Here is a 24,911-nt window from a genome sequence, read left to right on the forward strand (position 1 = left end):
TGCATCTTTGATACAGCACTTCTTCTAATGTAGCAGAATATGTTAGCTATTCTAGCAGCTGTCTCACACTGCTGACTCTGCTCAGCTTGTTATCAGTTATCACACCTAAGTTCATCTCCAAAGTACTGCTTCCAAGCCTTGAACCCCTCATGTTTGTATGCCCTCTATTTTTCCTCCCTAAATATGATAGCTTATATTTTTCCTTGTGGAAGGGCATTTTGTTTCTCCCAGCTCAGTCTTCCAACCAGTCCAGATTAGATTGCAATCTTGTTCTGTCATCCTGTATGTTGGTCAGACCTCCCAATTTTGTGCTATCCTCAAATTTATTAAGTAGTCCATCAATCATGTTTTCCAGATAATTAATAAAAATATTGAATAATACTAGCCCCAAGACAGATTCCTGAAGGACCCCACTAGTTACTACTCTCCAGCTCAATATAGTGCCATTAATGCTGATTCTCTGAGTGCAATTAGCCAGTTTTGCACCCATCTTCCTGTAAAACCATCCAAGCCACATTGAACTGTTTGTCAATGAGAATGTCATATGGAACTCTGTCAAACATTTTGCTGAAATCATTGTAGATTATATGCACAGTATTTCCCTTTTCCATTAAAACAAGTACTTTAAAAGAAGATGAGGTTTGTCTCATTATGACCTATTTTAGACAGAGCCATGGTGACTTTTAGCAGTCGTAACTTTTTCTTCAAGATGCTAACAAATGGCCTTAACATATTTTCAGGTATTGATGTTAGGTTTAAAGGCTGATAATCTCTGGGATCCTCTTTTTTTCCTATCTTGAAGAAGGGAGCTTCATTTGCTTTTTTCCAGCACTTCCCCAGTGACTAGGATCTTCAAAGATAATTGACAGAGATCCTGACAACTCTTCAGCCAGCTACTTTAGTATTCTAGAATGTATTGCATTGGGGCCTGGGAATGTTGAAGGCATTCAAATTAGCTAGAAGATCCTTTATCACTTCCTTGTTGACCTGCACTCTTCCCTGTTATGGTTTTTCCCAATCTGTGCTGCTCAAATCATTTCCTTTGGATGTAAAGACAGGTAAAGTAGAAGCTGAGTTCCTCTGCTTTATCTTGGTTACCTGTTAAGATTTCTCCTTTTGGAGTAAACAACAACCCACTCTTTTTTTTCTTCCCCTTGCTGACATATTTGAAAAAACCTTGCTGATTTTGCCTTTCTCACTAACCTTAGCTCATCTTCTTCCTTCCTGGCTTTTTAAGGTTTCAATTGTTTATCTAAATATTCATCGACTACTTTTGATTGGTTGATGGTCTGTAGCAGATACCTAGCAAGATATCCCTTCTGTCAGCTTGCCCTTTTATTTTAACTAGATTCTTTCAATACTTGTATTACAATGAGTCTAGTGTACCTCTGTACAGGTAAGTTCATTCCTGATAAACAGCGCTATACTGCCTCCTCTGTTGCATTGCCTATTCTTCTGAAGCAAGTGTGCCCATCCAGTCCAATATTTCATAAATAAGCTTCATCCCACTATGTTTCTGTAATCTCTACTAAATCATACTTGTCTTTATGCCTCATGACATCCGGTTAATCTAGCATATTATTCATAATTTGTGCATCAGTGTAGATCAATTTAAAATAATGGGTTGAACTCCCTTCTCTTTCCTTTATGCCTGTATTTCCTTTGTTTCTTTGTTAAGCTAGTAACTTCCAAAACATTTTGCTTTGCTGCTGTATTCAACCCATTACTTGCTAATTCATTATTCACCAGTGCTTTTACAACTCCCACCTCCTTGTATTCTAATTTAAAGCCATCCTGATCAGGTTAGCTACCTGTCACTCAGAGATGTACTTAGAAATGAATTCCATCTCTACAAACAGCTCCTTGCTGAAGTTTATACCACTGTTGAAAAATGAAACCTCTTGATTGCACCAATGTTGCACTGAAGAATTCACCTGAAAACTTTTACTTTCTTTTGCTGGACTTTTGTCTTCAAAGGAAATATTGACACCAACTTGGCCCCAAGATCCTTCGCCATTCTCCTCCTTGATATCATGCCTTACAATATAATTCGTGCCCATGTGGATGAATAGGAAGTTTGTGTAATCAACGGGTCTGATGAGCCGTGTCAGTTTTTCCATCATATCTCAGATTTGTGCACCTGGGAGACAGTACACATGTTGAGAAGAAAAAAAGATGACAAATGGAAGGTTCTGTGGCTCTTAAGATGAAGTTGCCTACAAACACAGCCCTCCTTTCCAGCTTATTGGTGATTGAGCAGTTCCACTTGGATCAGATGATAGAACCAATTGTTGGAGTCTGTTGTAGCTTTGTCATGTTTGTAGAAGCTCTCTTGGAGCTTGTTGGTTGTAATTGGTTGCTATGGTATAGGGAATGGTTTGCTTTGTGATAATTATGGTTTTGATGATGATGTGTTGCCAGCTGCCTTCATTCTACCCTTTGGTTAGGTTGTAAGTTCTCTCCAGTTTCTGGCAAGTAATGGCATACATGCTATTCAAGAAGTCTTCACTGTGATGATTGAAGTATAGACATTATACTCTGGTCTACAGTTCACCAGCCTTTGCTTTCAGAACTTCTGCATGCTGATACTTTACACAGATGAAGTCTATTTCGTGTTTTAGAAGAAAAGGCAAACATGGTATATCTGTGGCAGGTACTGTAACTCCAAGAACCTTATCTATGACCATGATGTGTCTTATGTGGTGTGGAGGAAGGGAAAAAAATGCGGGCTGTTGGCTCTAGCTGGTCAGATGAAGTCTAACTCCTCTGCTGCTTGTGGTGACTTCTGTTCACTTCCTAGAATGCACCACGAATATGCTGATGCGGATTTCAGGGTGAGGGATAACAGGTTCCCTAAAGCAACTAATAAGTTTATGGCAGAGGTGACAATAATATTTGGAAATTCCCAATTAAGTTTATTGTGCCTGTTTCTAGGATTACCCTTATGGCTACTGTGGTTAAAGAGTCAGCATAACCATTTGGAGCATAGTAATAAGAACCGCTGAATTCTGGAATGCATGTTGTGAAGATTAGGTAGACCTTGAGCTCTTGTATAAGTTGTATTCTAGGGCTCTGAAGTTGAAATCTCTTGTATGGCAGCAGTTTCCTTAGTAGATGATGAATTTTTTTTTGATAGAATGTTCTGATTCCATCCTGCAGCTGAGATACCCTTTGTCTTCTCTCCATCAGTATAAACAGGGAAGATAAGGAATCAAAGGTTACATAGTCATTAGCTAAGTGAAGGGTGATGCTTGTTATGAAAGACTTTGTGAGAAGGGATTAACTATATGCATTTGCTGTACAACTGGAAAAACTAGGTTCTTAGCTAAAGAAAAAAAATCACATTAAGCTATTTGTAAACACTAGTTTTATTATGTGACATTGTTAGAATAGCCAGCAAGAGTACATTATTGGTGCTGATTTCAAATTCTTCTCTGGTATGTCATCAGTGTTTTAGAGGCCTCGGGCTTGATCCTTTCTGCTTCTTGCCATAATACATATTCTGGTTTTGTTTGTTCAACTTAAAGCATTTGAATGGCTATCTAACTCAAACAGTGTGACTCTGGGCAACGTACAATAAACCAATGAACAAAGATACCAAAATCAAAATAAACAATTCCAGCTGAAAACAGATACAACAATTAATCAGCAGTTGGGGGCTCAAATTTATTACACTCTATCAGATGGGAACTCTAATCATCCTGACCCAAACATCAAAGGAAAGAACCAGGTTTCACTGCCTCTCTAAAGGTCTGCAAGGTCAAGGCCAACCGTATGCCAGGGGAAGAGATCATTTCAAAGGGTAGGTACCACCATTGAAAAGGCATCCCTCCTAGGTCATTGTTTCAGTTAAGGGACCCAGAGTGTGCCCATCCTACTGGAGCATGTGGGATGGGCAGATACTATTGGGAGAAGGAGGTCCTGCAAATAACCCAGTCCTGTGCCATGTAGGGATAACTAGCACCTTGAATTCCACCTGGAAACAAACCTATAAGAGGCCAATGCATCTTGCAGAATAGTAGTGATTCATGCATGTAGCAAGAATGCTCACAGCTGCCCATGCTACTGCATTCTGGACCAATTGTAGCTTCCAGATTGTCTTCAAGGGCAGCCTCATTTAGAGCACACTCCAATAGTGCAACCAGGAGATGACTAAGGCATACTGAAAACTTTGAGAAAGTTTGATATTGCACAGCATGCTAAGTTAAAATGTGGTTGACCTGTTTGCAGTTCAGCGTGCCCTAGATTTTAAGCAAAAAATCCAAATGGCCTTTAGATGGGATTAAAGAGCTGCTGCTGCTGCTGCTGTCATCTAGTGATCATTTGGAGTTTTGCAGCCTAGATCTGGAAGATCAGTATTTTACCTGTTAGTTAAAATAGCTTTAATATTTTGCTTTAGCTTTCAGGATCAAAATAAAAGGGATTACATCTCAGCCAGTAGTCTTCTTGCAAGAACCACTAGTTATCAAGGAAGAGCTGTAGACTTGATCTGCAATATACCCTAGATAAAGTACTGTATTTTGTGTGAACCCATCTAGTGTGATTAGTTGATGATACAGTGCATTGGATTCAGTTAATTGTTGGTTAACCTGTTATGCAAACACAATTTTTGTCTTTCCTAATAAACCTTCAAAATCAAATGGAATAACTTGCAGTTTTAGCTTTCCCATTCTGCAATCTCTTTTAAAAGCACATTTTTTTGATGGAGAATTTACAGTGGCAGTTGAATTCTAGTGAGACTGGCTATGCTCCTCTATTAAGAGCTTTTGATAGGTGAATGAAAAGAACCTCAACATCAATCTAAAAGAGTCATAGGAAAGCAAATGAGGACATCTGAACAGGAGGCTGAGGGGAAGAAAAACAAATCCAAAGTGATAGAAAGGAACAGTTTTGTTCTAAGCCAGTGAAAGGTACCACATTTTGGGAAATAGGGACTTGAAGCTGTTAGGCAAGGTTCTGATCATTATCCTTAGAGGTCTGTTGTTTGAATGTAATCATAATAATTGCAGTGTTCCATTTCTTTTTGGTCCAGATGTTTTGTAAGACCTGAGTTGATTTCTCATCTGCAAATAGAGATCTATAAAACCAAAGATAAACATTTTATTTCATATCTGAACCATGGAAGCACTTTTGTAAGAGTTGGTTTCCTGATTGATAAAGATTCAGGAGACTGTTATTAAGCAGCCAGCTACAGACTTCCCAATTATCATTGAAGAGATCTGCCTACTTGCTGAGTCGAAGGAAAACTGTTAGGCTATCAGAAAGCCTCCTCCTAATGTACACAGGGATATATTGGTTCTAAGCTGAAAATCATCCATTTGCTGGAATTTTTGTAATCCTATCCCATTCACTTCAACAAATCTTGCTAAAGAAAACTGAGAATTGTGCTTGGACAATAATGACTTCTGGTTTTAGGCAGCTGCCAAAGAGCATGCCATCTGTCATCAACATATGATCATTTGAGGAAATTAAGAGAAAACAAACAGGATATAGTATTTGGTCTCTCTGTCTTTAAGAGGGAAATTAAATATTAACCTTTTGAAGTTGGAAACAGATTTTGAAGCACAGGGTACAAATATATGCCATCAGACTTCATTTATACATGTACTTGTGGCCATCCCCACATGGGATCATAGGATTATTTGGAATGACGTTTTCCAGAATTCCCAACCAGTATTGTGGGAATTTTAGTCTGAACCCACAGAAAACATTAGACTGGAGAATGGCAATCTAGTATCTCATTACTGTTTGCCTTTGTACCCCATGGACCAATAAATGTATGTGTTGCAGGTGTACTGTAGCTTATACTTAAATATTATGTGAGAGGACCTGAAAATGATTTGTCAGCACTTAACATATTGAAAATTGTAGATTAATAGCTTTCTAGACCACCATTAAATACAGGCCACAATCCCATGTGTTTAGATTGGAGTAAGTCCCATTTATGAAAAGAAGAAGGGTTTATTTCTAAGTAAACAACACTGTTGGCTGTAACTTGATTCTGTAACATGCAAACCAACAAATTAAATGTTTTAAATGTTGATTAGTTTATGCTGCAATGTGACCAATAATGTTATATTTAAACTGCAGGGGTATTCTCTTTTCTTTGGGGTAGTTTAACCAGAACAGATGCTTTACCTTTTGAACATTATACTGTGGTCAGTTACTTTGGAGCAGTCCCAATGGCTTCAGCATAGGTTTTTGGCTGATAAACACTGACATATTTTACTACTTTTGCAAAAGCATAAACCAAGCATAAACAATTGTTCCAGCACGTTAATGAACTCACTCAGTGTGAGTGTCACCCAGCCTACATCAATGTCAGATTGTTCTTTTATGGGGATGCTCAACAGCTGATAAAGTATTCATATTAAGCAAATTTATGCAAATATGCCTGATCTGCTGTTAAAAGCAGTGCTAAGCATGAATTTCTAAGATTTAGTTAACATATCTAAAAAGAAAGATTGGCATTTTATTCAGAGGCAAGTTGATTTAGGATTGATTTATTACATGATTTGTTCTAGGATCAGTCTTTTCCAAGATGAACATCTCCAGATGTCTTGAGCAGTAACTCCATCATCCACAGCAAGCACTGACAATGGCCATGCTGGCTGGAGATAATGGGTGCTGTTGTCCAAAATACCAGAAGGACAGTTGATTTGTCAAGGCTATTCCAAATTTTTCCTGTTTAAAAGTAGTTGAAGGCAAGATGAAAAACAAACACCATACAGTTTGCATAGTTTGGCAATCCTTTGACAGTCTGCTATTCTGTTGAAATCAGTAACTAAATTCCTTTGAATTTAGCAGTCGTGATTTCCTTTTCCATATAAATTGATGCAAGTAAGCTGGAAAGAAATGCATTCTAACAAACAGAATAATTTTTATAATCTCCAAGTTCTGGGAGGATAAAGCCACGGGAAAATTTGATTTCTGTCCAACTTTTAATCAGATATCAAGTGGATGGAAATGAAAAGATTGTATCAGATGCATCTTTGAGCGATACTGATATCTGAAATACAGAGCTTTCCTGATGTTTTTTAGCACAAGCTTCAATTGAAGGATGAATGTTGATTTACATATTAAAACTGGAAAGTGGTATTGTTTATCTGTTTATCTACTGGTAATGCTAAAGGGAAGAAATGTATGAATTTATAATGTGGTTGTGAATCAATAATAGTAGAGTGATAGCCTATGAAAGTCACAAGTTGCTTGTGTTGGTTTTTCACAAAGGTATTAAGAATGACACATTTTCTTGGTTAGTGACTTCAGATAAAAAGTTGATTTCTTAGTATTCATTTTCTGTCAAAGATTTATTTTGAAGATTTGATTCCCTTTGCAGAAAAAAGAGCTGGTCATGGCCGTCATGGTCATCGTTATGATTTTTATTGATTTAATTTTATTTATGTGGCTGCCCAATTTGCAAAGCAACTCTGGGGAACTAACCATTTGTAAAAGTGTTTAATTTCCCCATTAAAAAATAAAACACAATAAACAACTGGAACAGAAACACTCAGAATAATAGAATAACTCAGATGAAGCAACATATATTCCATCTAAGACCTTTCATTCTGGATGGGCTCATCCCACATTCTGATCCTGTGACCAGAAGAACTGTGTTTTCAGGACCTTATGGAAGGTCAGTAGGGTTGGGGCCGTCCAAACCATGGAGGCAATGTTACACAGGGCGCACACTACAACAGAGAAGGCATACCTCCTCGATCCCTGCAGGTGACAGTTTTTCTTAGAAGGGATCCAAAGTATGCCCACCTGCTGGGTCTCATGGGACAAACATAATTAGAAATAGGCGGTCCCACAAATAACCTGGCCCTGTGCTATGAAGTGCTTTATAGGTGATCACCAGCACTTTGAATTAGTCCTGGAAGCTTATAGGGAGATTAGTGCACCTCATGAAGTAGTGGCATTACATCAGCTTTCCAAGGCGTGTTCATAACTGTTCATGCCTCTGTATTATGGACCAATTGCTGCTTCCAGGTTTGTTTGTTTGTTTGTTTGTTTATTCATCACATTTATATAGCCACCCAGAGTTGCTTTGTGAGATGGGCAGCTATATAAGTTGTGTGTGTGTGTGTGTGTGTGTGTGTGTATAGGTAGGTAGGTAGGTAGGTAGGTAGGTAGGCAGGCAGGCAGGAAGGAAGGAAGGAAGGAAGGAAGGAAGGAAGGAAGGAAGGAAGGAAGGAAGGAAGGAAGGAAGGTTGTTTTTAAGGCCAGCCCCATTTAGAGCACACTGCAGTAGCCCAAATGGGAGGTGACCAAGGCATGAGTGACTGTGAGCAGGCCTCCCAATCCAAGGATGGGTGCAGTTGGGGCACAAGATAGATTTGTGCAAAGGCTCTCTTTGCCATGGCTACCCTGTGCTCTTTGAACAGGAGTTGATAGTCCAAAAGGACCCCCAGATTATGCACCAGTTCTGTCTGGGGTTAGAAACACTGGAACCTCACAGTGAAAGACAGTGTGAAGCACAATTTGGTTGGCATAGTGTGGAGATCTATAACTGGATATCATCAGCATATTGATGATGCCCACCTTTGTACTGATGGATAACCTCATCCAGCGGTTTCATGTAGATGTTAAATAGGAGCAGAGAGAGAACAGAGTATGAAAATAGTGTTAGATCTCTTCCCCTCTACCAACACCAACTGGAAGCATCACTGGAGGAAGGAGGAGAATCATTGCAATGCCATGCCTTCTGCTCCCAAAACACAAAGTTGGTCCAGAAGGATACCATGACTGATGGTTTCAAAAGCCACAGAGATCAAGGAGGGCTGGGATGGATGCCAAAGGCCATCTATAAGTGCAATCAGTGCCATCTCAGTACTGCATCCTTTCCTGAAACCCAACTAAAAGTGGTCCATTTCCTTCAGGAACTAAAGCTGACTATCTTCTCAACATCATTCCCTTTTCAGAGAAGGTTGGAGACTGAAAGAAAATTGCCCAGAACATTTTAATCCAGGGACAGCTTCTTATGGAGGGGACAGACCACAACTTCTTTAAGAATGGGAAGTACCACTTGTTCCCTCAAGGTAACATTTGGATTAGCTTGGATCCAAGGGATTCCTCCTCTATTGTTGAAGCCTTAGGAACAACCCAAAGTTCTCTCCGAAACCCAGCCCAGAGTGGACTGTTGCAGTGGAGCTGCTCTTGAGCAATGTCCTTACATATCAGCTTGCCCAAAATGCACCCTAACGTGTGGATTAAATCAGTTTACTGGGAGTTAACTTGTAACTCAGCTGCATTGGCTTTGTTTCTAGACCAATTCAAAGTGCTAGATATCTTAATGCACCAAACATCATAGGAGCAAGGTAGTGTATATAAAAAAGCACATTTGTTATGTGAATCAACCATTGAATAAATATTGTTTGGCAAAACTCTGCTTCACACATCTCAGCTTCAGAAGCATGATTTGTTGTGATGAGGGGGAAGACCTTCTTAGTGCCTATGGCCAAACTGTGAAATGTAATTCTTAAGGAGACATCCCTTGTTGCTATTTTTTCACTTTTTATTCAAATGGCTTATGACCTGCTGTTCTTCAAGTTTGTTCTTTGTAATTTGTGATATTTTTATTTGTGTTTTTACATCATTTTCTTTATTTAAAAATGTGGTTGATTGTGATGTTTACTATACTGATAAATAGATCTTTTATTTTGAATGTTGTTCAAACTACTTTTTTTGAAATGGATTTATCATACAAAATACTTTGTTACATGTTGGTTTGAATCAGGGCACTCATTAGACATAAATTCCTGTGCAAAAAAAAAAAATTCTGAATATAGCACTATACAATCGTGTTGGAAAGGAAATTACTTAGGATTGGGTCATATTTCATGGTTCCCGTGTAGGTGTTCTTTGACGTACTTTTTGTGGGAAAGTTGCCCAAATGATAGCAATAACTGGCCTAGTATGCATGGGGTAGTCTGGTTACTATTGGAATGAATATAAAGCAAAATATGGCAAACAGAATGTGATTAAATTCAAATAATATTTTTCTATTAATTTTTGAAGCTATTTTGGTATGGCTTCAAGTTTACTAAAATGAGAAGAAATCGGTATTGCATAAGTCATAGTGATGGAAAGAAGTACTAAGATGGCCTTTCCTTTGAATATTGAGTTTACTGTCATTTCTTTTACTTTCACCACAGTGCTTTTCCTTTAATAAACATATTATTATTAATATATGTATATACACACACACATATGCATTTATAGTCCTAAATAAGTTATTAATTATGTTATATGTAGTTACTATTTTTTCCTTGGGAGTATAAAATAGAAAAATGGTGCCAAATGTGCCTATTATTAGTTTTGGATGATAAAGCAGTGTCTGTCTTTTTTGAGCAAGGAGCTGCTTTCCATTGTACTGTTTATTGGGAACTTCCAAGTCATGCTCTTTATCTGGGGCTTCCCTTGAGATTTATTGATATGTTCATACCACATGCCTTGGCTATTACAAACATACAACTCCTGTGCTGAAAGTACTGCTTTCAAGTCCTTTTTAAGGAATTGCTGTTGCTTTATATGGCCCTTAACAGTTCAGAACCAGTTTCCAAAGAGGCCAGCTTGGGCCTTGCATTTGTGAGTGTATGTTGCGCTGATTGTACCACAGGCTGTTGACACTGATGTGAACTTAGGCATTCTTTGTTACGGGACTGATCATATGGAACAAATAACCCCATGCAATTAGGTGAGCTGCCATATAAGCAGACTATTTCTGCCATAAATTTGCCAAAACATTTGTTAGATTTCCTCTTTCTTCTTTTTTGCAAAAATATTTTAGATATTGGGACCCTATTTGGGAATATGGTATGAGATAGAAAGATCTTTCTTGTCTGTCCCAAAAAAAGATAGGTCATGTCAAGAGCAAATAGGAACTCACATCTCCATTGCAAACATAATAGAACAATGTCCTAACTTAACTAATTCCCCCATAGCAGCAGATAACAAACAGACCTATCAGGAGGCCTCCCTCCTCTAATCCCATTATCGAGTCATAAATACCTGGAGTCAACCAGGGACATTGGCAAAGGACCAGAAGAGCCTAAGTGGTTCAAATCAAGACTTATTGGGGACAGTGTTCTGTTTCCACATTCTTCAGCTTCAGATTGATGCCTTTGAGAAGCTCCCAGTCTAACATGAATGCAGTAGCATCTTCCTGCTTGTGTTTCCAGAAGCTGATAACTCAAAAACATATGATCATGGACACGATAGATATACATCTATGATACCTAATAGCCATTAATAATCCTAACCATAGTCCTCCTTTCTCTTTCAGAAGTCATCCAGATTAGTAGCTATAATTTCACTTTATAATAGCAGTTTTCATTTATCAACCTGGTATATGAAGATTTTGCAAAGTCCTTTTTAAAAACAGTCTTATATTTTACATGGTGGAGATCCCTGGTTTGACCAAGGAAAAAGCCCCACGCGTGGAAAGAAGTAAGAACGCTCTAGATTTAGGCATACTGAGCTAATCGAGAAAAATGTTGCATAGAGAAGCAATGAGGTGTTGCGATTAAAGTATTGACCTAGGACTGGAAAGGACCAGGTTAAAATCCACTCTTAATCATGGAAGTATCCTGGGTGACTTTAAGCCAGTCACTCTTTTCAACCTTAACTCCATATGGAGGTGAGAATGTTCCATATGCCACATTGAGGAAGAAAGTTAGGATATACTCTGGCAAATATACAAATGGACCAATAGCCTGGCTCTTGTATCAGCCAGTTAGCCTTTTGGACCTAGTAGACAAGCTCAGCTGGTTAGCATCCCAGCAAACCAAGATGTATGTCCTTCTCTTATAGAATACGGCAGAAAAGGCCTTCTTCCTACACCCTGCCAGCCTGAATTCCTTGACTGGTGGGGTCTGCAACATTCCCCTTCTGCCGCACTGAGAGGGCAGGTGGATATAACGGGGGCGAGATGGCTCCTCAGATAACCTGGTCCTGTGCTGTGAAGGGCTTTAAAGGTGATAACCAACACCTTGAATTGGACCCGGAAGCAAACTGGCAACCAGTTTGGCTTGCGTGACAGAGGTATTATATGTGCCACCCTAGGAGCGTTCAAAACTCTCCGTGCCGCTGCATTTTGTGCCAGCTGTAGCTTCTGAATACTCTTCAAGGGTAGCCCCATGTAGAGTGCATTGCAGTAATCCAAACAGGAAGTGACCAGGGCATGAGTGACCATATGGAGGGCCTCCTGATCCAGGAAGGAGTGTAACTGATGCACAACATAAAGTTGCGTGAAGGCCCTCCTAGCCTCCAGTGCCACCTGCTCTTTGAACAGGAGTCGTGAGTCTAGGAGGACCCCCAGGTTACACACTGGGTCTGTCTGGGGTAGTGCAATCCCACCCAGAACCAAAGATGATAAGTTCCTAGACCTTGAGGCGAGCCATACCCACAGCCACTCCATCTTACCAGGGTTCAGTTGAAGCCTGTTGTCCCCCATCCAGGCCCCTACAGCCTCCAGACACCGCAAAAGGATAGCCACAACATCACTTAGGTCACCTGGAATGGAGATATATAGTTGAGTATCATCGGCATATTGATGATACCACATCCCATGGTGCCAGATGATCTCACCCAATGGTTTCATGTAGATGTTAAATAGGAGCAGTGAGAGCACCGAACCCTGAGGCTCCCCACAAGTAGGGGCTGCGGGCTGTACCTCTCGTTCCCTATCAACACCGATTGGTATCAGCCTTGGAGGAAAGAGCTGAGCCAGCACAAAACCGTGCCGCCCAGTCCCAACTCCTGCAGCCAACCCAAAAGGATACCATGGTCGATGGTACTGAAAGCTGCCGAGAGGTCAAGAAGAGTGAGGATGGACGCACTACCCCCATCCCGCTTTTGCCAGAGATCATCTAAAAGTATGACCAATGCTGTTTCTGTCCCATAACTGGGCCTGAAACCTGACTGAAAAGGGCCCAGATAATCTGTTTCCTCCAGGAAAGTAATTCAGGTAAATTCAAAATAAAAGGAAAAAAAAATACAGGTAGTCCCCAGTTTAAGAATGCCCAGTTTACAGACAACCCATAGTTAAGAACGGAGCCAATTGTAGCAAAATATGAGTTAAATACACAATGATTTGAGTTAAATATACAATGGTTCAAGTTAATTACACAATACTACTTATACAGTATTATACAATAATACTGTTCTGGCTTACATATAAATTCAACCTAAGGACAGATCTTGAGAACAGAACTTAAACTTTGAACTTTGTTCTTAAACTGGGGACTACCTGTAATCAGTATACTAGTTGCTTGGTGAAGGCAGCAAAATGCTAACAGGTAATAAAGATAGGATGAAACTACCTAACCCTTCTCTGAGAAAAAGATACATGTTTCACCAGGTATTTGTGGTGAAGAAGAGGAGGAGAAGGAAGCAGGATAGATACTTGAGATAAATAAAATCATGGTTAGGGGATATATGTTTACTTTGAATGAGTTTAAATCTCTAGGACAGATGTAGCTGCAAAAAACACACATGCAGTTTAGGTAGAATCAATAGAAGGGTACTACATTTTAAGAAAGATGCAGCAAAATTAGAACAGGTTCAGAGCAGGGCAACAAGGATGATCCAGGCACTGGAATTTTAATATGAGAGAATGCAAGAACAGGATTTGTTTAGCTTTGAGTAAGGTTATCAAGGTACTGTCATATACTTGTGGCAGTACCATGCAGAAGAAGTTCAAGAGTTCTTTTGTTTTCTATTGTAAGTTGTGTGGATTTAAAGGTGTGTGCTGGGTGGGGAGATCCAGGAGTTGAAGTCCACATACCGTAAAGTTGCCAAGATTGAGAAACACAGGTCTAGAAAGTAGAAGATGGCAGAATGAACAGGATGAAGGCAGGTACCCAGTTGAATATTAGGAAAAAATCCCATTAATAAGAGCAGTTTCACAGTGCAACCAGTTACCAAGGAAAATGGTGAGTCCTTATTTGGATGTGTTCAAACAGAGAAGTGTGATTCCTGCACTGAGCAGGGATTGAACTTGTTGGCCTGAATGACCTCTTCCAACTCAGGGTTACTCAGAAGATACCGCTTTGGAATGTTAACTTTTTTGAGCTGTTCTGCCATTGGCAACTGAAAGGCTTTAATGTAAAACAGCAGCCTTGGTGACCAGCCAATATACTCTTCGTTCTGCTTTTAATAGAGAAAGCACATGTAAGATAGGAAGATTACACCTGTTAATTCTTCAGTTGTGTTTTAAAACCTCCAAGCCACTTTCTGATGTAGATCATAAGTAAGAAATTTGCAAATAGCATATTGAAATACAGTTGTGGTTATTTCATTTATCCTCTGCTTCTCTCAGGAGCTTAGAGCAGAGCGAATTACATATATTTTCATTGGGTTGATTTTTAATGATGGTATTTATCATGTTAAAGCAGGAGCTGAGGCAGAACCAATCTCTTAGGAGGAGAGATTGCCAGGCCATCACCTGCAACACTGTTTGAACTTTCTAATGCAGGGAGTCTGACTCGGCTTGGCAGATCCAGATGTTTGCTGTAGGTTCCCTGGGAGCAGGAAGCATTCTCTGGATGAAGGAGTTCTCTATTCAAAAGCCACATTGGGCAAGGCAGATTCTGAACTGATTACGCAGAGCAAATGAACTGAGGAGCGCACATTATCAGAGCAGCCCGTTGGTAATTTAGCTGTCAGTCAGTGAAAAAGACCTGATCCGGCTAAAGTTTGGTGAAATCCCACTGAAGCCGCTGGAGCATGTTTGTGGAATAACTGTATTTCTTTGCTCTCTCTGGAACTAGATAACAAAAGTTTGTTGAAAATCAGTAGAAGCAAGTGGGACTTGGCATAAAAGTAGTAGTGTATCCTAATATCACTCCTGCCAGGCATTGGGTTCAAGCAAAGTGTTCATCTTGACATTTCTTTCTCTATCCCTCTCCCTGCCCCCATCCCCACCCCAGTGTTTATTTTCCAGCTGCCACTCAATATTCTGTGCCTGCTGAGTGTGCTTAATTTTCTTGTGGGTTGTTTTAGGGTTAATTTGTTTCTTGTTTGTACAGTCTAGATAATTTCTCTGGTGTCATGTACCAATGGCACATCATTTTATTAAAATTCTCTGAGATCATAAGACAATGTAAATTTCAACTCTGTGAACCACATATTTTCCCATTGATCCATCTGTATATTATAACCAAAATTCTTAGCCCACTTTATCATACATTCTTTAACCTGTTCTTCCTCTGTTTCAAATTTCAACAAAAGTTTGTACATTTTAGCAATTACATGTTCATCAGCACACAATTTGTTTGCTTCTACCAAGAGATTCATTGCACTTCTGCTAATGTCAAGGTCCCCACCCCAAACATGTGCTTTCTGCCTTATTTTGGCTCCACATCTGACAGCATTCACATCTTGGTATGCACTTAGAAGTGATTTACCACTTGCATACTTACCCTTTAATATCATTAACAAAGGTCAAACAGAATGAAGTAATATATTTCGTTACTGAAGTCTGTTTGCAGCTAGAGGGAAAACTCCAGTGATAACTCTCCATCCACCTTTTTAGTCTCCTTTCAGAGACAACTTTCTGCTTTCTAACTCTTCTTCCCCTTATGTTTTTCCCTAAAGCTGATTGCTTCATCATGCTGCATGGCAGGCAGAAGAAGCTCTGTTTCCAAATCTTACTTATTAGAATGCCCTATCATGGTATGGTTCAGGTAGTTTGTCTCTTACCTAATGGTTGAGAAAAATCTAAGTAAACTAAATTCCTAAATCAGATTCCATACCAAGCCATTTTCGGTGTTCTATCAATGTAGTTAATTATGCTTTCTTGCACCTTGGTGAAATCTGAGCAGTATAGATAGCAGATCATTACTTGGAAGTGTATGCAATAGCGGTAGCCTATCAGCCTTTTTTTTTTCCATGACCAATTTCTCTTGCCATTAAATGAGAGGTGTATCCCTTTAAACAGTTCTCATTGTTTGGAGAAGCAATTAGCATCTTTCAAGCAGATCAGTGGAACTGGTGTTGCTAAGCAGCAGACCTTTAAAGATAATTTGTCAATTTCTGCAGAAGGAAGAAAATAATAAACACTCCTATTGAGAGAAAATTGCTTGTTTTCCAGTATGCAACTTTCCTTCCACCATTAGGTCTTCAGTTCATCATGCCCAATTTATTCTTTATTTAGCGTCTATAAATAATTCAGAAGAGCTTGAGTAGAATAATTGAGTTGTTTCCCAAACTCTAATCCCAAATAATTCAAAACCAAAGGGGGAAAATGTTCAGATTGCAGTTTGAGCATATTAGCTGTGGGTAGCTTTCCAGATAGCTGTTCGTGTTTCTTTTAGAAATTCCTGTTGCTTAATCTTTCAAAGTACTCCTTTCTTGATGGTTCATAATTTCCAGTTTGACATAGAAAAAAACATCCTCAAAACGGAGAGTATTTGGCGCACATACTTGTCTTTGAATCTGAAGGGTTATCTCTTCAATGGTAACTAAACAAGGCAGTAATATTGCCCATCCAGGCTGTAGCACTTGTCACTTTCAGGGAAATAGATGAAATCACAGCTATTTGGCCAAAATTAGAACTAATCTTTTACTCTGTCTCTAATCAGAAAAGCTAGAAAGAGCAGCTTGGCAGCAGTAGGAAAGACTGAAGGGAGAGGACAGATTTAATGCAAAGAATATAAACCTGTAATCTTGATAAGAAATTGTACCAAACAGTGATCTTTGATTCCATAGCTCCTTTGAATCTTTTGATGTTGCTGATATTGGATATTTTAATCCAGGGTACTGTAAACAACTTGCAGCTTCAGTCTTGGCTCATTGGTAATCAGAATCTCATAGCGTGTCAGCTTTTCAGCAAAGAAGATGCCACTAGTGGCTGTGGCAGGTGAATGCATGTTCAAATAGAGAGGAGAAGCCATGACCCCCATCAAGCTATCCTGGCGACTTAGAATGAATTATATAAATGCCTCTAGGTAGCAGCTGGAAGTAAAACAAGCAAACATATTTCATTTTTATGGTAAAGAGCAGCGCTTCCTTGCAAAATAAAAAGCTTCTATTCTCACCAAGGAATATGTGAGAAAGATGGGTTGACCTGCTGCTACAGAAAAAAAAGAATACTGAGAATGGTTCCTTTTTTTTTATGTGTTTGATCTTATTGCCTGCGTGTCTTCATCATAGAAGAGGATGGGGTACAGGGGTGGGAGGTAGATGAAGTGAAAGCAGCAAACTGTCCAGTAGCTGACTATCAATTAAATGAGTTACTCTCCATTCATATTCTCTGATCAGGAAGATCTCTAGATGGTGAAGAAGGTGAAGAGGGTGGCAAGCATTTTATTGCACCAGTCTGAGATTACAGAGGCATGCTTAATATATATTCTACATTGTCTACTAATAGTGTGCAAATTGGTTTTATTAACAGTTTTTCATTTTTGCACTACAGATTTCTATAGTAATTCTTGCAAGCTGAGGCATACTGTAATACTAGTAGTATGGATTCCTGGAGTCCTTCCCTTAATTCTACATCATAGACCAGAGGCAGTCTTTCCCTCTTTAGATTCAGTTTTTCTCTATGAGCATGAGAATTGCCAACACTTACTGAAACCACCCCTGGAGATATCCGTCTGCTTAATAAAAGTGTGCATGTTATACACATGTGTTAGTTATATGAAGGGTATATATATGCCGCTTGGAAATCACATATCGCATATCAAAAAAGGGCAGGGACAGGATAAAAGAAGTAATTAAATTAATAACTACTGATTAAAATTATTTGCCTTTACAATAAGATACCTAAGCGGATTGCCTCCTCTCCTCTCTTCTTGTAATTCAAACGTTACTCAGTGTGGTTTCTCTTTGAATCCCATAATGGCACCAAATTTGATTATCTGAAGTGGCTACCTCATTGAGCATCTGGTGGAGTTAGTGGTCGTATTGTAATGGTATGTGGGAAAGACCTTGGAGACTCGGCCAAGAGACGCTGCCAAGGGAATGGTCAGAAAAGAGACAGCATAGCCCACAGCTGTATAGTGGGCGGGGCAGGAAGCTCAGAAGAGACCCTCCCTAGCTTCTTGGGCTGTCAAGGGCGGGAGGGGGGGAAATTGTACTTTCAGACTAGCAAGATTTTATCAATGTATCCTTACAATAAAGTAGAATTAGCTCATCTGGTTGTGATTCCTGCCTAGTTTTCCCTGCAAGGCCAACAGGTATATAGGAACCTTCCCACCAAATAATTCCTCGGGCTCTTTTCTCCATTTGATTTGCAAATCCCTCTCCAAATCTTTTCTTTTCTCTTAAAGTCCCCTTCATTCCCCTTGGGATTTGTATATCATTTGGTATTTGATCCTCTGTATTTTTCTCTAGATCTTTTTTAATCTCTCATATTTTCTGCTTCTACCTTTTTGCCAGTGATGATCTTCAAGTTTATGTTTTCATTCTTTACTCTCACCTAAGTCCGGATGGAATCTGGACACACGTGTCTGAACAGTTGAAACACTACCTGTGTAGTGCCTGCTGCTTCTGTTGCATCAGTTCCCATTGCTAAAGAGGCAAGCACCTTTAAAAACTTGTTTATTGGTCAGCAAGAACTGCTGATGAAGAAATACTTAAGTTAACCCTGATGTTATGCATACCTTCCACATGTTTCAGTGTTCCCTCCTAGCTGTTCCCCTCTTGTTACCTCCAGATGTTCAACATAGCAAAGACAGACTTCCCGTTTTCCTCAGCAAATCTGTCCCCTCTCCTGATTCTCTGTTTAGAGATACCTGCTTTCTGTTTGAAAGAGCCTTGAAATTTTCTCTGAATTCTCTATAGCCTTTCTTTCCTTCAGTAATGTGTTTGCTGATTTTTGTTTTAAACATGCAAAGTGTTTAAAGGATGGCTAATGATGGAGAAAAAAAGAACAAGGTTTAAAATGGACATTGAATACTCACATTAAACTGCATCTACTATATAGTGAGAAGATTGTCATGGTCACTAGATATGCATAGATACACTGAGTCAACTAGGTATCTGGTAGAAGCTGGATGGCTACTGTAAAAGGCTCTGCTTTATCTTGTTTGTTCTTTCCCTGTAGGTGATAGTTACTTGGCAATACTGAATAATTCAAAACCACCTCTAGCATGACACCGTGACAGAGAAAAGCAAACACATGGAAAGAACAGTAATGTTTGTTACGTTTACAAAAGATACTAGATTAGCGTTGGATGTTGGTGGTGGTCTTCTTTCTCGTCTTCATTTTCATTAGCTGACTTACTTTCCCGATAACCACAAAATACACAAAACTGAGGATTCTGATGTTTTGCAGATCCTGTCTCAAGTTTAATTAGCATTTATCTTAATCTCATTTTAATTTTTTCACACCAGCAGGGTAATGAAATGCTACTGCGGCATTTTTAACAATTATGTTGTATTGGCAGATAGAGACTTCAAGGAAGCTGACCTTTCTCAAGCCCAGGCTTATAAAAACTAGGCTGTTAATTATGTTTTTATTGGAAGATGCATCCTGATGGTGTCTGGACAGTTCAGCTTTGCTCTGGTTAGTTGAGGTAGGAAATATTCTTGGAACAAATGTGGTAGATAGAAAGAGTTGCTGATGTACAAAAAGGGGAATTGACATTATAGAAAAAGGTTACTTATGTTTTTGTAGTTCAAGTTTAATTGTGTTATCAGCTGAAGCTGAAAAGAATTATGTGATCTAACCTCAATATTAGGTTTCCCCATTGCTACAAAAATTTAGTTTCCAAAATCCCTCCTAGGATAGTTTGCTTTGCATTAAAAGCATAAAACTGCCTTCGAATCATTTATTTGATGCTGAGCAATTGTCAGAATGTTGAGAGTAAACACTGAAAACAAATAGTATGGATGCAAGAATTTTAGCAGGTCAACTTTTTTCATATATTCTCTTCTATTAAAACTATTTTCAGTCCAGAACCGATATAACTTCATGTACATTAGGATGGAGTCTTTCTGATTCTCTCACACAACCTTTGTATGAACCAGTGAGGAGGAGGGATTTCCTCACTGATAAAGATGGGTATCAGTCAGTCAAATCCTAGTCACTCACAACTAGACTGTTGCAATGTGCTCTACGTGGGGCTGCTCTTGAAGACCATCCAGAGGTTATATCTGGTTCAAAGAACAGTGGGGCAGGCCTTAATGAGTGCTTCTTGTTATGCCAATGTGTCATTGCTGCTTCACAAGCTGCACTGGTTATCTATCAGCTTCCGGGTATAATTCAAGGTGTGCTGGTTGTCACCTATCAAGCAGACTTTGCCCACTACTGATAAACTGCAGGACTTTCCCTGTTCATCTCCTAGGAGAACTTGTGGGTCTCTCTTAACCTGTAGGTTATGTCTCTGCCAAATATTGCTATTTGAGATCTTCTCTGTCATGGTCACCTAATGCTCAGGTTAAGGACCAAGCCCCCAGCTTTCCTAATGAATAAATTGGTAGGATTGGTATGTTTTTTTGGTCTTGAGGATGAATAATCGTCTCTGAAAGTAGAATACCAATTAAACTAGTTCAAGTTTCTATTGTTTCACTATTCCTATTCCATTGCTTCTAGTCTTCCTTGAGACAGTTCGAGTTTCCTGGATCAACCCAGTTTTTATGCCATTGACATTTCACCACATTGAGAATCATTATAGCATAAAGGAAGGAATGCTGTTTCTTATTGCAACAGCCACTAACTCAGTTTTAATGGAGGCAGAATGGCAGACAGCCCCAAGTTGCTGCATGCTGTCAAATAATGACTTAATCTTCAGAGGCATTCTGATGACTTCACAACCAACTGGACAACATGTGTGTGTAGATTGAACATATACAGCCAAACAGAGCAAGTATCTTCAGCATAATTTAGTTATGCCTAGTTCCCAAGGCTTCTGTGTTGATGGCTTGGTTGGTTCTCTTTAAGTTTTTGACTTTGTTATTGTTGATTCATCATTGCACTCTATATTCTGTTGTGCATTTTTGTTTCTGGAGACTGTAGAAGCTTCCACAAACGTCTGTAAAAACTATACTGGTTGGTATCCAAAGCTTAGATACATGTGTCCACTTAGGTATAAGTGTACATGATGCACTATGTGGTGTATTTTGCTGTACAGGCAGTTTTGAACTTGTTGAATTGACTTGTATGCTTTAACACTTCATGTGTAAAATGATGTTGTTTTGCAAGTGTGTGTGCACAACTCTTTTATTCTGTGTATTACTAAGTACTGATGATGTAAATATATATTTTATTTAGGATGTAAGTGTTGGCAGCCAGGCAGGAAAGGAAATTCTCACCTGGGTAGCAGCAGCCTGCCTGCCTGCCTGCCTGCCTGCCTGCCTGCCTGCCTGCCTGCCTGCCTGCCTGCCAAAATGGCAGTTCTGTTTGTTTTTGGCAGTCAGCAAGGGAAAAGAAGATAAATCTGCAGGTGAACCTTTTCCCGATTGTCTCCAAGGTTGAGTTTAAGTGTAGGCAACATAGATTTAGAAGAAAGGGTTTATTTAAAAATAAACTAATTGATTAGAATTCATGTAATATTTTGTGCCACAATGTTCTCCTGCCATGGAGGAGGTAATTAATTGAAAAAGTTGTGTGGAGATCTAGCACACAGAGACAGCCTATTCTCCTCACCTCTTTTTCCACCAGAATATCTATACCCGCAGGGCAAATGGTTGTTCTGAGGCCAAGGAAGGCTCAAGCTAAGATTACTGGGCTGCAAAAATCTGGGCTGCAAAAATCTGGATGACCTCTAGATGACAGTGAAGAGATACAGGTTTCAAGTTGTCCAGAGTTCTGCTGCCCAAGAGGTTTGTTCTGAATCCCACTGTTTGCGGTGTGCAAAACAGTGTCAGGTTTTGTTTCTGCTGAAACATGGAACTGGAAAATTGGTTTTTTGTTCCTGCTGAGTTCTATTCCTTTGGATCCACTGGGTCAGTCTTAGGAACTGAAGGTTTGGCAGGACATAGAGTGGGAAGAGTCAAACCAGATTCTGCAAAGGCACATAATAACCCATGTGTGTAAATCCACAAGTGGCTTTTCAGAGAACAGCAGTTACTTGTAAGGAATCAGTTCCTTAATTACCCTTCTGTGAGTGGCAGGATTGCTGTAAGAAAATTATTGTTCTCAGGCTATTTCCTGATCAAAATCTTTTATTTACTTTGCTGTTTGAGAGGTTGAGACTTGTTGTTTAGATAAGTTATTGTTAAAGAACTTACCAAATAATCCATCACATGTAGCTCAAGGTACTGTCGTATCACTTTAATAAATATACACTATTCGCATGCTTTTACATGTGGGAGTATTTTTATCAAAATATGATTCCATATGTTTAAACTTCTGGATAAGTAAGAACATATCTATTATGCTCGGTAGCCGCAGCTTGTCCCTTTTGATTATCCATTTATGACTATTTTTATTTGCCTAATGTCTGAAGACAGTACAAAGACTGTTTCATTCTGTTTGGCAGATACTCCACTGATTCACTGCCCATGTTCCTATGAAAGACTTACCTGAATTGAACTGAACTGTGGTTTATGCACTTAACCCGCTTTTCTGGGTTAATAACCTGAATTACAGACCAACCATATAAACTAGATTCACACAACATACTAGGCTGAAATGTAGTTGGCTAGTTTGTGGCTTAGTGCATTGCGCAAACACAAACGTAGGTTCATCCCAATGTGCAAATTCCCTGTTCATGAGGAAGTGTGGTACCATGAGTATACTAACTACCATATTGTGTACACTCATCAAATTCCTGTGAGGCTTTGAACTTGAAAAAAAGGGAAATGGGACATTGTGGTACATAAATCCACCCACATGTACAGATAGGATCTAGTATGTTCTTGTGTCCCACAATTTATATTAATTTATTTATCACTACTCATACAGGCAAGAGCTTTTGCTTGTGGATGTACACATTTTCTCTGTTGCTCCAAGGAAATCATGTACGAAGATTTAGAGGAGTCAAAGAAAGAAAAAACTTACCTCTCTAAGATCAGTGGCTCTGAAGCACTTCAAAGTAGTAATTTTAAAAAACAATACTTATGAAGAGATGGGAACTCTGTATCCGTTTCAGAGAGTTTCTTCAACATTTATTAACAATATACTAGACAAGTGTATATGAATGTATGGCATTCAGATGGTATGCGTGAATAAATTTACATGAATATTGTCCACCAGTTTGTCCAAGCCTACAGCGATTCTGAAAAAGCCTGATAGGTGAATTTGAACTGCTTAGACGGAGAGATTTGTTTTGTTCTCTGTCTCTGCCACGTGGATAGATGGAATACAAACTTCTCAGCTAAAAATCACCTTGCAGTCAATTAGCAAGGTTTAGATTTTATGCCAGACTGCCTCAGGCAAGTCTTTTTCTGCCCCTAAAGGGCAGTTAAGAACCTCTAGAATGAAGGAAATAAACAATTCCTAGCTTGTCCTGTATGTATATATACATTATTCAGTCCAGAGATTACAAGCAAGCATTATAAGTTGCTGTTCCAGAATAACCCCTGGGAGAAAGGAGTGCAAATCCAAGCATATACTGGTTTCTAATCATGGAGGAAAGGTTATTGGGGCAGTAGCTTTGTTGAGTGGGCAATGCTTTGAAAATAAGAGTTTCTACTCTTCTCTCCCTCTGTTGAGGTAGCTTGCAGCCCTAATCATGAGATACAAATTGGAGACTACTTGCTAATATTTCCATACCAAGATCATTAGTCAGTAACATGTTTGGAGTCTTTCTCTTCAACAGTATAGTGGTATTTTCCTTAACAATAATCTTGTACTCTGAAAAGAATAGTTTCTAAAAATTAAGAGCAGGAAGTTATGTTTTGCTGATTTGTCTGCAATAATAGTAAAATGAAACATGCATGAGAGTTCAGAGACTGTGCACATGGGAAATACAAGAAAACAACATGTCCAAGGGAAGGGTAGCACAGTGGAAAACCATAATACTTGCTAATTTCATTTAAATGTTGTGTGGGTGTGCTAAATGGAATACATTCATTATCTGAAGAAAAAAGTATTTGCCCTTTTTCTCCAATGTTAAATGGTCCCCATATTAGTGCTACCTCTAGTGGAGCTTAGCTTCCTTGTTCAGTGCTTCACTTACCCAGAAATAAGTTTGAGTAACTTTTTTTCACTATTGTTAATATCAAATCACTGTCAGCCTTATACAGTACAGTCCAGAGTTATAAGTAAGCCCTTCTAAGATATGAAGCTGTTCCCCTCCAGATCTTCAGAACTGATAGTGCCTATTTGATTCCAAGTTTTTTTTATTTTAATTCTGATTGGCAGAATTCAGACATGCCAGCTTAGCATGTATGTAAGGAGCCATCTTATTGGCCATATTCACTTCAGCACGTCTAAACATCTCCCTCACTTATTTGAAGCTTGGCAAAGTTTCTGCTTTCAAAGGTGTCATTGCCAGTGGTTTCACATGCTTCTTACTGTTCTTTTCATCTCTCTTCATTTTCAGGTTTTTCGTACCGACTTGATAACAGCAATGAAGATCCCAGATTCTTTCCAGCTGAGCCCGGATGAATACTATATCCTTGCTGATCCCTGGAGGCAAGAGTGGGAGAAAGGTGTTCAGGTGCCAGCAAATACAGAAACAATCCCAGAGCCAGTGGTTAGGTGAGTGAGGTTGATGCCATTTTCTCTTTCCTGAGTGAGATGCATGTTTATGGTATGGTATGGCTTGCATCAGAGATATTCTGTTGATTTCTATGTTTAGCATCTATGTTTCACTGAGAGATTTTCATATAATTATTAACTAAGTCTACTGGTAATTAAAGGCAAAGAAACCAGGCAGTGTGACAATTGAGGTTATTTGGAAAGAGGAATCCAGTAGTATAGCTATGTTGCAAGACTTCTAAGTGATTTGCAGGGTAGTTTAGTGCAAAATATGCTTCTCAATGGATTCTGGATCTAAAATGCATGAGTAAAACAA

At 39.1% G+C, this 24,911-nt stretch overlaps 1 protein-coding gene across 2 annotated transcripts in view; it reads left to right on the forward strand.

Annotated features, from left to right (window-relative positions):
• The window catches only part of JADE2 (jade family PHD finger 2), a 174,842-nt gene that overhangs the window by 33,728 nt on the left and 116,203 nt on the right, over positions 1-24,911 (forward strand). For both annotated transcript variants that reach the window (XM_007421884.4, XM_025174858.2), the window contains exon 4: positions 24,438-24,595. In XM_007421884.4, coding sequence (XP_007421946.2) covers positions 24,438-24,595 — 158 coding nt within the window. The remainder of the gene's footprint in view (positions 1-24,437; positions 24,596-24,911) is intronic.

Source organism: Python bivittatus, unplaced genomic scaffold (assembly GCF_059951505.1).
Source record: "Python bivittatus isolate LINGU-HERP-01145 unplaced genomic scaffold, Pbiv_v1 ctg000080_np1212, whole genome shotgun sequence".
NCBI classification, from domain to species: Eukaryota; Metazoa; Chordata; class Lepidosauria; order Squamata; family Pythonidae; genus Python; species Python bivittatus.